The sequence below is a fragment of the Rhipicephalus sanguineus genome, chromosome 1, assembly GCF_013339695.2.
Source record: "Rhipicephalus sanguineus isolate Rsan-2018 chromosome 1, BIME_Rsan_1.4, whole genome shotgun sequence".
Lineage (NCBI taxonomy): Eukaryota > Metazoa > Arthropoda > Arachnida > Ixodida > Ixodidae > Rhipicephalus > Rhipicephalus sanguineus.
In genome coordinates, this window is record NC_051176.1 from 275,879,182 (window position 1) to 275,891,454 (window position 12,273).

The following is a 12,273-nucleotide window of genomic DNA, read 5'->3' on the forward strand; positions in this document are numbered from 1 at the left end:
ACACACCATTACCCATTACATAAGGCACACACCTTAGTGCACGCATTCTGTTACACACACGTAGTGGTCGAAGTACGCACTAGGGGCACGTGTCGCGTTCAAACTCTTAAAGGCGAAGCTTAAGTGTCCCCCAATTTTTTTTTTCTCTCTTATGGTCTTTTACTGCAGGAGGATGCCTCGAAAAACTAAGAGTGATGGATGGAAAAGAGAAATGCCAAGTAAGAGGGCAGTTCTTGAAGGCAGCAGTCCTCTGTCACATACTTGTCTCGTGGAGAATGAGCTGTGAGCACTTCAATTAATCTTGTACTCCTTGTGGTGTTCCTGTACGCTGTGTTTCTAGTATTTTTTCTTTCTTTTAGTCTGTGGTGGTCTGTTGTTATTAGTAGTCATTAGTAAGTTTGCATACAGAAGACGATCACAACAGAAAAAGAGCTAGCTGGCAAGCACAATCATCTGCAGGAACAGATAGAAGTATATAGCGTTGTTATTCAATATTTTTTACATAAGAAGACCATAATAATTTAGCATTAAAACATCATGGCTGAGGCAGCTGAGCAAGTTCTTTGCATGTGAATCTATGTGATATAAAAAAAAAAGAAACACCTGTTTCTAAACTAGGCAAAATTATCTCCAGTGCAACGAATTTTGAAACTCTTGGCAATGTTAACTCTGATTAGTATGGAGGTAATAACAAAAGTACATTGTACACTTGCAGGTGAGAACCGCTGCAAAATTTGTAGTTGTGTAGAACTTATTTCATAGCTGTTTCTTTTCATGCTGCAGGATAAAGCCTAGAAAAGCTGGGAGTGATGGATGGAGAGGGAAAATGCCACATAATAAAGCTGTGCTTGAAGACAACCGACGTCCTTTTCCTATATGCATCAATGATCTGTAAGTGACTATGGCAATCTGGCAGCTAATTATTGCAAAACATTTTGTGTGGCTTTTCAACTTGCTCTTTTGAGTATTCAGCTGGCGCATGTGTGATGCCAATGTAACATAACAAAATCATTTTCTTCAGAACCACGTGGAAGAGTAAAGTCAAACCTCATTATTAGAAATGTTTCAAACAAACCAGTGACTGTAGTGAATTACAGTCGGCATTTAATTTTGTGGGCTGTCTTGGGACTACAAGATAGTCCGATAAGCTGGGCTGCTGAAACAGCTAATGGATGTTTTCCTTACTGCTGTAAAAGGTTCCACTTGCCACAACCTTGTCTGAAATAGATCTGAAGACCCAGTACACTAATACGATGCATAGGTATCGCGCTCCTAATTGATAATCTTAAGCTGTCCACTACATCAGGTATCGATAATATTAACTCCAAAATTCTAAAGAACACGGTCTTGGTTTCTATTAAGATTTATTCCACATTTTCAAGCAATCTCTAAACACTGGTCAGATTCCCACTGATTGGAAAACCGCCAAAGTTGTACCCATCTTTAAAAATGGCGACAAAAACACAGTTGGAAATTACCGACCCATTTAATTAACGTGCATTTGTTGTAAGATGATGGAACATATTATCGCATCTCATGTTTACAGTCATCTCGAATCTAATAACTTCTTTTAAATGCGAATGCATTTCTTAGTCGGGCTAGTGAGGCATCCGGCGTTGTCCGCGCGCCGGCAGGTGTTATCTCTCCGCTCTCACTCCCTCTCCCATAGCAACAGCTGCGGGCACGCGCGCTTATCCTCGCCCCTAGCAACCGGAGCATGTGGTGCGAGAGTGTAGGAGAGGGTAGGTGCAGTGCTTCGCCACTCCTTCTCTCGCCGTTCGCTCTCTCTCCTCCCTGCCCCACCGCCTCAATGCAGTGCGTTTGAAACGCGTTTGTAGCGTTTGTGCTGCCTTGGCACAGCCTCAAAACAGCGCGTTCTAAACGCATTTGTGCTGCATTGAAGGCGGTGGCAACATCCCTCAGGTGATTACGAACGCACGTAGGAAGCGTTCGTTGAAAGAGGCGCCCTAAAGGGAGACACTTGAGTGCGTCGATGTGTCCAGCTTTACGCCATTAAAATTACTACGCCATGTACTCTCGGCGCAAGAAATGCATTCGCATTTCCTCACGATTCCCTTCGGGGAGGTGGGGGCATTTTTTTCGCTAAACAGCACGGTTTCCGGAGAGGTTTGTCATGCGAGACTTGACTACTGGAATTAACAACAGATTTGCACTTTAACATGGACTCAAACTTACAAACAGACTGTATGTTCCTTGATTTCTCTAAGGCATTTGACCCCGTTGCACATTGTCACCTCTTCATCAAGCTATCCGCAATAAAACTGGATTCGTTAACTCTATCCTGGCTCCGAAATATCTTTTCTTACAGGCAGCAATTCACCATGGCCAACAATGTCTCCTCATCCTTTTCTTATGTTTTCTCAGGCGTACCTCAAGGGAGTGTACTTGGTCCCCTATTGTTTCTAATTTATATCAATGACTTGCCCAATAACATATCATCCTGCATGCACATATTCGCTGACGACTGCATTATATATCGCCCGATTCACAGTTCCACCGACCACATGGCCCTTCAAGAAGACCTACTTAATTACTGATTGGTGTGACACATGGCTAATGCACTTGAACTCAACAAAATGCAAAGTAATGTCTTTTAGCAGGAAGCATTCCAAATCCAACTTTTATACAGTATAAATAGCAGCACATTATCCTAGGCTTCCTCTTTTAAATATCTAGGCATCACCCTTACTCCAAACCTTTCATGGACTACCCATATTACCAACATATGTGCCAACGCTGCCAAGTCATTAGGGTAATTACGTCGTAACCTTCGAAGCTCGCCCTCCCTCATTCGCAAGCTTGCTTTCCAAACATTCGTCCACCCACAACTTGAGTTTTCCTCTTCTATCTGATCTCCCCGGCCAAAGTATTTGATTACCTCATTAGAATCAATCCAAAACAGGGCCGCTCGTTTCATTGCTCAAAACTATAACTATCGTTCAAGTGTGACGCAAATAAAACTCTCTTTCCCTCGAGCTATTAAGTGATCGTCGTAATATTGCCCTGTTGTCGCTATCCCATAAATATGTGTACCAGTTCGACCATCATGTCTTAGGCCTACATCACCACACACATCTCGTAGAATACAAAATAATCTAAGTTTGACGCGACTTCACGGTAACACTAACGCCTTCAACTATTCGGCATACGCCTATGGAATAGCTTACCTGATACTACAGTCGTGGAAGCTGACTCAGTGAAATTTCGGCAGTCGCTTAAAGGATCGAGTAGTGACACGATTTTGAGACGCTGCAAAAGGGACATTTTTCGTTTCCTCGGTATGCAGCGTCAACGCTGTCCACACCGGAGTCGGAGAACACGTATAAAATATTTTAATTTGACTTTGAAGTTTTCGTTGCTGAGCATCTGCAAGCCAGCCCCACTGCAATAGACATTATCCCGACGAGTCAAGACAGTTCCCCCGAGTTTGTGAGTTCTGTGTCCTGCATGCAGCCTAAATCGTAGAAATCACTGTCGAGGTCACTGGACGACAATTCACTCATCGTTGCTTATGTGCACCACGAGCAGATGACGGATTTGCCGCTAGTACATCACGAGTTTCTGTATCCCCGTGACGTAATACTGCTATGAAACTTACTGAGAAGCCGCCCCCTCAGTATCGAAACCGAAGGTGTCTTTTTAAGGCAGCAGTAATTAAAATATATACGATGCATTCCCAGGCACCACAATACTCGTTTTAGGTTTCTCGACACCAGTATTTTTACTTAGTGCAACAATCCGAAAATATTTTTAATTCGTGTCAGTACTCCTTTAACACGCATATCACCAGCAAATCATGTTCCACCCAACTTATCATAGGTACTGATTAGTGTTTTCCGGGGTCATTCAGTTGCTTGCGCAATTACATGTGCGATGGCTTTCATGTTGTAGTCCTCCCCCCTCCTTTTTTTTCCATATCCCATGGTATCCGCTGTATCACTTGTATTTGTTTATGTATGTTACTGTGCACTAAATTATTCTGTGTAACTTGTATTTCACTTTTTGATGTTACCTTTTGTGCCTGGTTCCTGTATCATTGACCTTTTATAACATTTTTATTCTACTACTTCTTTGTTTTACATGCTGTGTTCTTGCATAGCTGTTTTGCTTACCTCATGTAAATTGGTTTATACCTTTTGTGTATGCAATTTCTGTTATGCCCCCCTTACTCAATGCCCACATGGCCATGTAAGGTAGTACTTTCAAATAAAAAAAAAAAAGTAAAAAAAGTGCACATGCTTCTTCCACCACTTCCCATTTTCCCCTGAAATATCTGTGGGAGTTTTATCCTGAGGTTCGCAGGTTGGCAGGTATGATACTGTCTTCCTTCTGATCATCATATTTAGCCATGTAAGACCTGGTCCTAACTTTGGAGTTCGAGCATTCGAAAAAATATTTTTCTAAGCATTGTGTGTATTCTTGCATGCTCGCTAATTTCTACAAGGAGCCACTATGTGGCCCTAGTCATCCCACTTACTATGGCATTATCACCACTATATCCTGCACTTGGAGTGTAAACCAAACCACATCTTTTGGCCACTTTAGTCGCAGACTCTATGAAGTAGCCTGCAGCACCACTAGTTAGGCTATCGTTGGAAAGTGCCGTGTGCAGCAAGTGTTACAGGATGTAACACAGCGGTGATCAAATTTGATATCGTGGGCACAGGCTGGACTGACAAGCATATGTGTGAAGTGGAGTTTGGGTCCGTAGGTGATCAGTCCGCAGTTGCTGCAAGCACGTACCTAGCTCGTATATAATTTGTACATAGTTTGTTGTACGTGTACTTACTGGACTTAACAGCATAAGCTCGCATGTGGACATAAAGCCAATGAAGCTCCAAACTGATTTTGTGAGGCACAGCTTAAACTGACAGTGGCGAGAATCAAGGTCACTTGTGTATCTACAGTACCTTGTTATGACCTGCGATGCCCATTAGTCTGCACCGAACATGAACCATGCCCCTGGTCTCGGTTATCGTGAAAATTGAAGGAAACATTATTTTAATGGAGAACAAAACTGAGCAAAAGGTAAATGTTAGAAATTTCTGCTTGGATGGTGCTCTTAAAAACAACGAAATTTATTTTACCATAGCAGTTCACTTTTCAGGCTGCCTGATCAACCTGACATTTTTGTGGCTGCTTGTCAGAAAAAAATTAGTCAGCGATTGTAATCTGTTCATGTGACTACCTGTATGAACACTTTTATGGCCCGCTGTGGTTGTGTTATTTTTTCAGGGCCACTTGAGACTTTAGTAAGTAGCTGTATAACATTATACAAGTAGCCTCATGTAGGTCTGCACACAAAGCTTCTTGAAAAATAAAAAAAAAAGCCTTCACAAGAAAGTGCAATAAGTATTAAAAGACTAAATTGGAGCATATACACGTCTACATCAGCTTCATGCTTCGTGACTTATTCAAGCACATTGTTTGAGTTCGTGAATGCACTCAGCACAAATTTCAGCAGCCCAATTCTTTCATATGACTGTATTCTTTGTTTCAGCTTGAACGTATCTGTTGGGCTGAAAGCAAAGTACCAAGGTTGCATGGTAGGGGCCCTGATTGGGGATTGTCTTGGCTCACCATTTGAACACCTTCCCAATCGCCATGTGTTGTCGACATCACAGCTTCGGTACTTTCTCTGGCGTATCCGGAGAAGGTCAGTCAAGGCAGATGACAATGCAGGTCGGAGGTTTACGGCAGACCCAGGTGAACTTTTTGCCTACTTATTTGGCAAACAGTGTGTCCTTGTGCTTCTTGTGGAGCATTGCTGAAAGTTGGAGTAACACCGCACAAGACATTAAAGGCACACTATATAGAAAAACGATTTTTCTACTATTATTAAATTACCATTTTACAATACCAAAAGCACAGCTCTTTCGGCAAGAAAAAGCTTAGTGGGCAAGAAAACGTACAAAAACAAAATGCAGGGAAAGTTCCTGCTCCAACTCTCTGTGACGTCATGGAATTTGACGGCATCTACTAGGGCCTACATCGTGATTGGTAAAAATGAAGTACATTGTTCTCTAAGAGGGCCAGAGAAACATACACAGTTACAGAAAATTTTGTTGACCGAATGTGGGCCAAAACATGAAAAGCACAGGGAAAACACCTGAAATCAAAGACAAACGTGTCTTCAAATTTTGTCATTGAAATGTAATTTTGTGAATTTAACAATTTGAAGGTCAATGACGTAAATACAGTCGAACCCGGGTATATCGAACTCGCCAAAAAACGTTTATTAGTTCGATATATGGCATAATTCGATATAGGCCCGCTATAGGATTTAATGACACAAAGGCACATACAAATAATAAAAGTACTTTATTAATATGGTGGCTTACTTGCGTGCCCTACTTTGGAACAAAATAGTCCTGGATTTTCTTCTGTTTCAACAACTTCGCTGCCTGCGACAGCACGCATGCCTCCACGTCCAACGAGTCGAAGCAGCCTTGTATATTCACGTAATAGCGCCGGACCAATGCAAGTGCACTAATCACTTCGGAGGATGTAGGCAACGGGCCATCGTCAATTTCCTTATTGCTGTCGCTTTGGCTCGTGGTCGGCACGACGTCTGCAACGTATTCCTCATCTTGTAGCTGGCCCATGACGGCAACATCATCGTCCGCACTGACGAACTCGTCGAATGTCGATCCGTATGCGGTGGCGACACCGGACTTCTTCTCACCGCGCTCGACTCGATTTGTGATTTCGAGTTTCGTGGCGAACGGCAAATTCTACCTCTTTGCACAAGCCATGACGACAGCGCGCCAAGAAAGTTCACAGAGCGCCAACAGGCAACACCACCAGCACGGACCACGCTGAACTCGTGGAAAAGAGGCAGCAGCAGGCACGCAAGCATAAAGAAAGAAAAAATGGCGCTCACTTGTACCACTTGTACCGCCTCCGTGCCTCGGAGAAAGTGCGACGGCCTCTGATTGGCTGTAAGCGCTGCGAGCAGGCCAGGATCATTTTTTGCAGGGGGGTGTTCGGCCGTGCACAGCCGGGTCTAAACCACTTTTTCTAGGGTGGCGCCGGCAGTTTCCTCGCCACCGCGAGGGAAAGCCAACTTGCTGGGGCACTTTTGAGGCACATGGAGTTTGATATATCGGTTGTCGTTGCTATTTTCGTTCGATGTAACAGTAACTTTTGCTATATATTCTCAATATAAATTTACCGTGTTTAGAAATTGTTTGATATACGGGATAATTTGATACAAACGGGTTCGATATAGTCGGGCTCGACTGTATAAGGCGCCGCAAACAAGTCTTAAATATGCGTCTGTTGATGCGTCGTTGACGCGTCTGTACATTTAAAAAACGCACCTATTTTTTAACTCTCTTCTTTTTTTTCGCCTAGCAAATGCTGTCACCCATAGGGGATGCAGGGCTTCGGCCATCACGCTGCGTATAGCACGCATGTCCAGTGCTGGGCAGTATCAAAGATACTATCTTAGATACTCTTTGGGTATTTTGTATCTGTATTGCAATACATCTCGCAAAACGAGTACCTGTATCTGTATTTCCGATACATTCAATAATGTATTGTGTATCTTAAGGTACAAGATACTGCTATAGAACACCACCGTGCGGAACAATACACATCAGCTGAACTCCGCTTCTCAAACTGATGCTGCTGCCGCTAAGTCACCTGAATAAAACTAATGACAGTGACATTCTTTTATATTTCCGCCAGAGTGCTCCAGCAAGCATAGGCAATTAGGTCTATGTGTCCCTATTGGTGGTGCAGAGTCGTGATGGCGCTCGAGCCATCTCGACAAAGACAAGTGCGCGAATGTCTACGCGCAGCCGTCCTTTTTGTTTTCTCTATGTTTTCTTTCTTTTTAGTTGTGTCGGTGCCACGACACTTCTTCGTTGCCACTGTACTGTGCTGCGTACTCCAATGTGTGCGGCGTCTTTCGCTAAAATTCTGATGCTGCTATAGTGTCGTTATCGAAGTTTGTCTTGCGTGGTGCTTCGTTGCAAATTCTCAAGAATGCGAGAATGGGGTTGCTTTGCGTCTTGCGGCTTTCACTCATCAGCGGTTTGAAAGATCTCATGGATGTAAGCTTGACTTACACACGATGAGATTGACTTATGTGCAAATGAGGTAACAACTGTGGCACCACCAGTGCCGGTGCTATAGAACAAGTACGTAACAGAAGTTATTCCGGCTTACTGTATCTTTGTTCTTTGTGTAAAAATATTCAAGCTCTTTTATTAATAATTTAATTGTTTGCACAACTGCTCTTCTTTCTGTCCTCCATTTGCATCCCATACATTACCTGGGCCTCTGTATAGTTTTTGCCCATCTGTTTACTGTAATATGTCTTGTGTAACCTGCTGCTAAAATACATTCTCTGCTTTATTCTTATTTTTTAACTCTCTGCGTCAAAGGCAGTCTTGGGCAGTTGCTAGTAACTAGTTGCTAGTAGGCAGTAACTAGTTGCTAGTAACGCGTTACCGGTAACTAGTTACTTTTTTCAGTAACTTCTAACTGTAACTGGTTACGTTTAAGTTAGAGGAACTTGTAACTGTAACGCTGTTATACTTTTTTACTCAGTAAATGTAACGGGAAATAGCGCGCTACAGTTACTGCTGTTTTTATAAAAAAAATTATCCAACAGCAGCACTCGTTAAAGGCCGACGTCAAAAGCTTTCCACTTTTTCGAACTTCCTTCTTTACCATATCCTCTCCACCATTCAACTTTCCACACTAGGGCTCCCCTCGCAGTTTAGGAAAGGAGGTCGCTAAGAGGCTTATCTTCCCTGCAGAAGACCGAGGTCGGAGGTTGGTCTTTAACGCAAGTTCAAGTTTACTTGTAAGCTGCATATTGTAAATAAATCATGTTGCGACTGAACAGTTTGCTAAGTTCACGTCCGTTTTCTTTTTTTTTTTTTCGGCATATATTTATTCATGTACCCTAAAGGCCCTAGGGCATTACATGGGGGGGGGGGGGGGTAGTAGCATACACACTTAAAACCAACACTAACAATAAATAATAAAAGGTTTGAAAAATAAATAACATCATATAAATAATAAAAATCGTAGAAAAGTAATTATAAAGACAAAACTACACTAAAAAGGAAAGCTTAACACAAGAACAAACGAGGCTGAACATTTCTCTCCTAAACAGTAGTCAAGTGACCGAGTTATACAGCAAGCTAGATAAATCATTATATAAGCACATGTACAGGCTGTTTCACACCCAGGGGAAAACACGGAGCGCTTTGCAACGTGCTCCGAGCTTTCCCCCAAGTGTGAAACAGCCCGTATGTCTGAGTCAGTTATACGAGGTCATTCAAACACCAAGATGAAGCTTTATTTTTGAGTGAATTCTTCATGGTTTTTTTATACAGACAGTGTCGTTAGAAAGTTGATTCCAATGATTAACAGCAAGAAGTGATGGTGAATATAAAAACAGGTTTGTTCGGGCATATAAAGGTGTAATTTGAATTCGTGGTCCAGACGAGCAAATATTCGATGGGCAGGTTTAATGTTACTTGAGCTTCTAGCTCTGTTCTTAGTTTACCGGTGGATCATTAGGACGCATAGTCTTCTTCGTCCGTGGCTCCGAGCTAATCGTGTTTGACAGGCGGCTAGAAAGCAACAGCGCGCAAAATGGCTGAGAGCCAGCGATACCGTGAACTAGCGAAGCAATTTTTTAAACCCTTTTTGGAACTGATTGTAAAAGGATTACTCCGACTTGACGCAACAATTATTAACAAAATGACATAGATGTTTCGCCTACTATGCAGGTGGCATCCTCAGGTTGTTGCAAGCCGATGCATCGCGGCAAATGAACCACGATTCCAGGAGTTTTCTGCCCCCCGCCTTTGTTCACGAACCAGCGCATTCCATTGTTTAGGTCAAAGCTGTGCGCTGTTGTCCAGCAGTGTTCAGCAAGCCCCATCTTAGAACGCATTGCATGGGTTGCTTTAGCAACATCCTGTTTTTCCTGCCTGTTTCGCCGATGTAAGTCGCGTCGCAATCCCCGCATTGTACATGTATATAACGCGGCTCTGATATAACACCGCAGATGTGTGGTCTTGGTTTCGCGAACACATGTTCCAAGGTAAAACGGGGCTTGAAAACGGTTTGTATACCCAGGGGACGCAGAGCTCTCCGAACAGAGTTTGAAACACCTTGAACATAGGTAACTGTAACTGTAATACTGTGACTTTTTACTGGTAACGTGCCCATAACTGGCCAAAGGGCATAAAATAATCTGAGCGTGCCTAGAGTATACACTAACAAAAATTCTGCTATACGATTTAATAAAATAGCGAAATTGAGTTTGCATTATATTAATGGAAATCATTAGAAAAAATGTTACAGGTATTAGGAAGGGGATTTGAGAAACATAATACCAAGCACTCTGTTTTTCTTATGAGTGTCCCCACAAGCCCTTTTATGCTATTTTCCATAGGCTGAGTTTTCTATTGTCTGACCTTGACATTTAAGTTGACCACATGTCATGCTCTATTGCCGTGGCTTTTAGAGAGGTGCCGCCTGTATCGTATTTATACAAATTGTTTCACTTACATGGAACCAAATATTTACAAAGACGTGGTTAACCTTAACCGAATAAAACCGACATGGTTTGCCGTCATGTGGCTCTCGTTAGTGTATTTTTATATTGTGCTTAATTCGTTAAATAACTTAGATGAATTATGCAACATTTCTCCCAGGTGAAAATGATTCCTATTCCCAGCTGGGTTATGAAACCTGGAAATCTTTCCAGGCTGGAAAATTTCCAGCCTGGAAAAATTTCCAGGTTCCATAACCCAGCTGGGAATGGAAATATTTCCATTTGGGAATGGAAATATTTCCAGCAAATATTTCCAGCAGGAAATGGCAAAATTTCTAGTTGGAATCCTTCATTCCCAGCTGGAAATGGAAGAGTTTCCAGATTTGACCTCCCCAGCAAAAATCACCCATAGAAAAACCAATAGCCTATCGGATTATTGAACATATTGGTCAATTGGTATCATATTGGTCTATTGGTATCATATGGGTCTATAGGTGGCATGCTGGTCTATTGGACCTCTATTTGTTCATTGGTGTATTTGTCTATTGGCACTCTATTTGCCTATTGTGTATTTGTCTATTGGCATTCTATTTGCCTATTAGTACCGTTAGTACTGTATTTGTGGATTGGAAATCTATTGGCCTATTTCTCCGCTGGGACCCCGTAATTTTGGCATATCAAATAATGGGCATTTGAGGACTGCAACATAGCAGCGCCTGTATAAAATGAACAAATTCTATTTGAAGGGAGGCATGTGCTATATTTATCATTATTACAGGATAACTTAATCAAATCGGCGATCTTCCCCACAACAAGCTTTCCAGCTAGGCATGCTGTGCTTCTTCTCTAGGTAGTGCCTGAAAAAAAGAAACAAACATAAAATACTAAAATACCAGGAAATAAGAAAGAAAATATTTAGATGCGCTACTGAAAGAAAACTGAAGCATTAGAATAAAAAAAAATATGCAGATACGACACACTTAACATGACAGCTTAACATGACATGGACGCATCTTTTGTCAAATTCGTACAGCAGATTCGATTATACTTGTATCCCAGAAGCATAACCGCAGTCACGTGTGTGGACTTCGGACACTAGTGGGAAGGGCCAAACAGCACTAGCACCAAACCGATCGCAGCGTGTGAATTTCGGGACTTCACGCAGAAATCTTCATTAAGGGGGGACGCGGCTTTCGTATCGCGAAAAATGGCAAAAAAAAATCGATTTTTTGAAAATCACATTTTCAGTTTCTGTAGCCCTTTTTATATCCGATTCCAAAATATCTTCACCGAAACCCGCGTAGAAGTGCTATAAAAAAATTATTGCGCCTGCCGAGGTGGCGAAAATTATTGGGGAAATCGCAAAAAAACACTGATTTTCAAAAAATCATAGCTTCGCAACGACGCCACCGGGCGCCGATATCTTGGGCTCATCGGAAAGCGCATTTCTCCGTCTTCAAATTCCCCGCCGCAGCTGGCTCCTCCCTTCGAAAACAAGCGCACAAAAAGCAAATGTTCGAAGGTCGTTTCGAGCCCTCCGATTGGCCGCGTCCGCCATGTTGCCCCAGCGCGCCTCGCCATTGGTCCGATGCTCGCTCCGGGAGATCGTCGTCTGCAGCTCGTGCGTCTCGAGCTCACGGCTGTCGAAAGTCGCGCTACTTCGTTGCGTGTTCGCAATCGCTCTGTGTTCACGGCTCGACAATAACTTTGAACAAGAACTACGT

General features: G+C 42.6%; 1 protein-coding gene across 2 annotated transcripts in view; it reads left to right on the forward strand.

Annotated features, from left to right (window-relative positions):
* LOC119379019 (ADP-ribosylhydrolase ARH3) overlaps positions 1–12,273 on the forward strand; it is an 81,036-nt gene that overhangs the window by 12,601 nt on the left and 56,162 nt on the right. The window contains exons 5-7 of one of the 2 annotated variants that reach the window (XM_037648150.2): positions 169–282; positions 784–891; positions 5,522–5,727. In XM_037648150.2, the coding sequence (XP_037504078.1) occupies positions 169–282; positions 784–891; positions 5,522–5,727 (428 nt within the window). The remainder of the gene's footprint in view (positions 1–168; positions 283–783; positions 892–5,521; positions 5,728–12,273) is intronic. The other variant, XM_037648151.2, reaches the window with a different exon arrangement.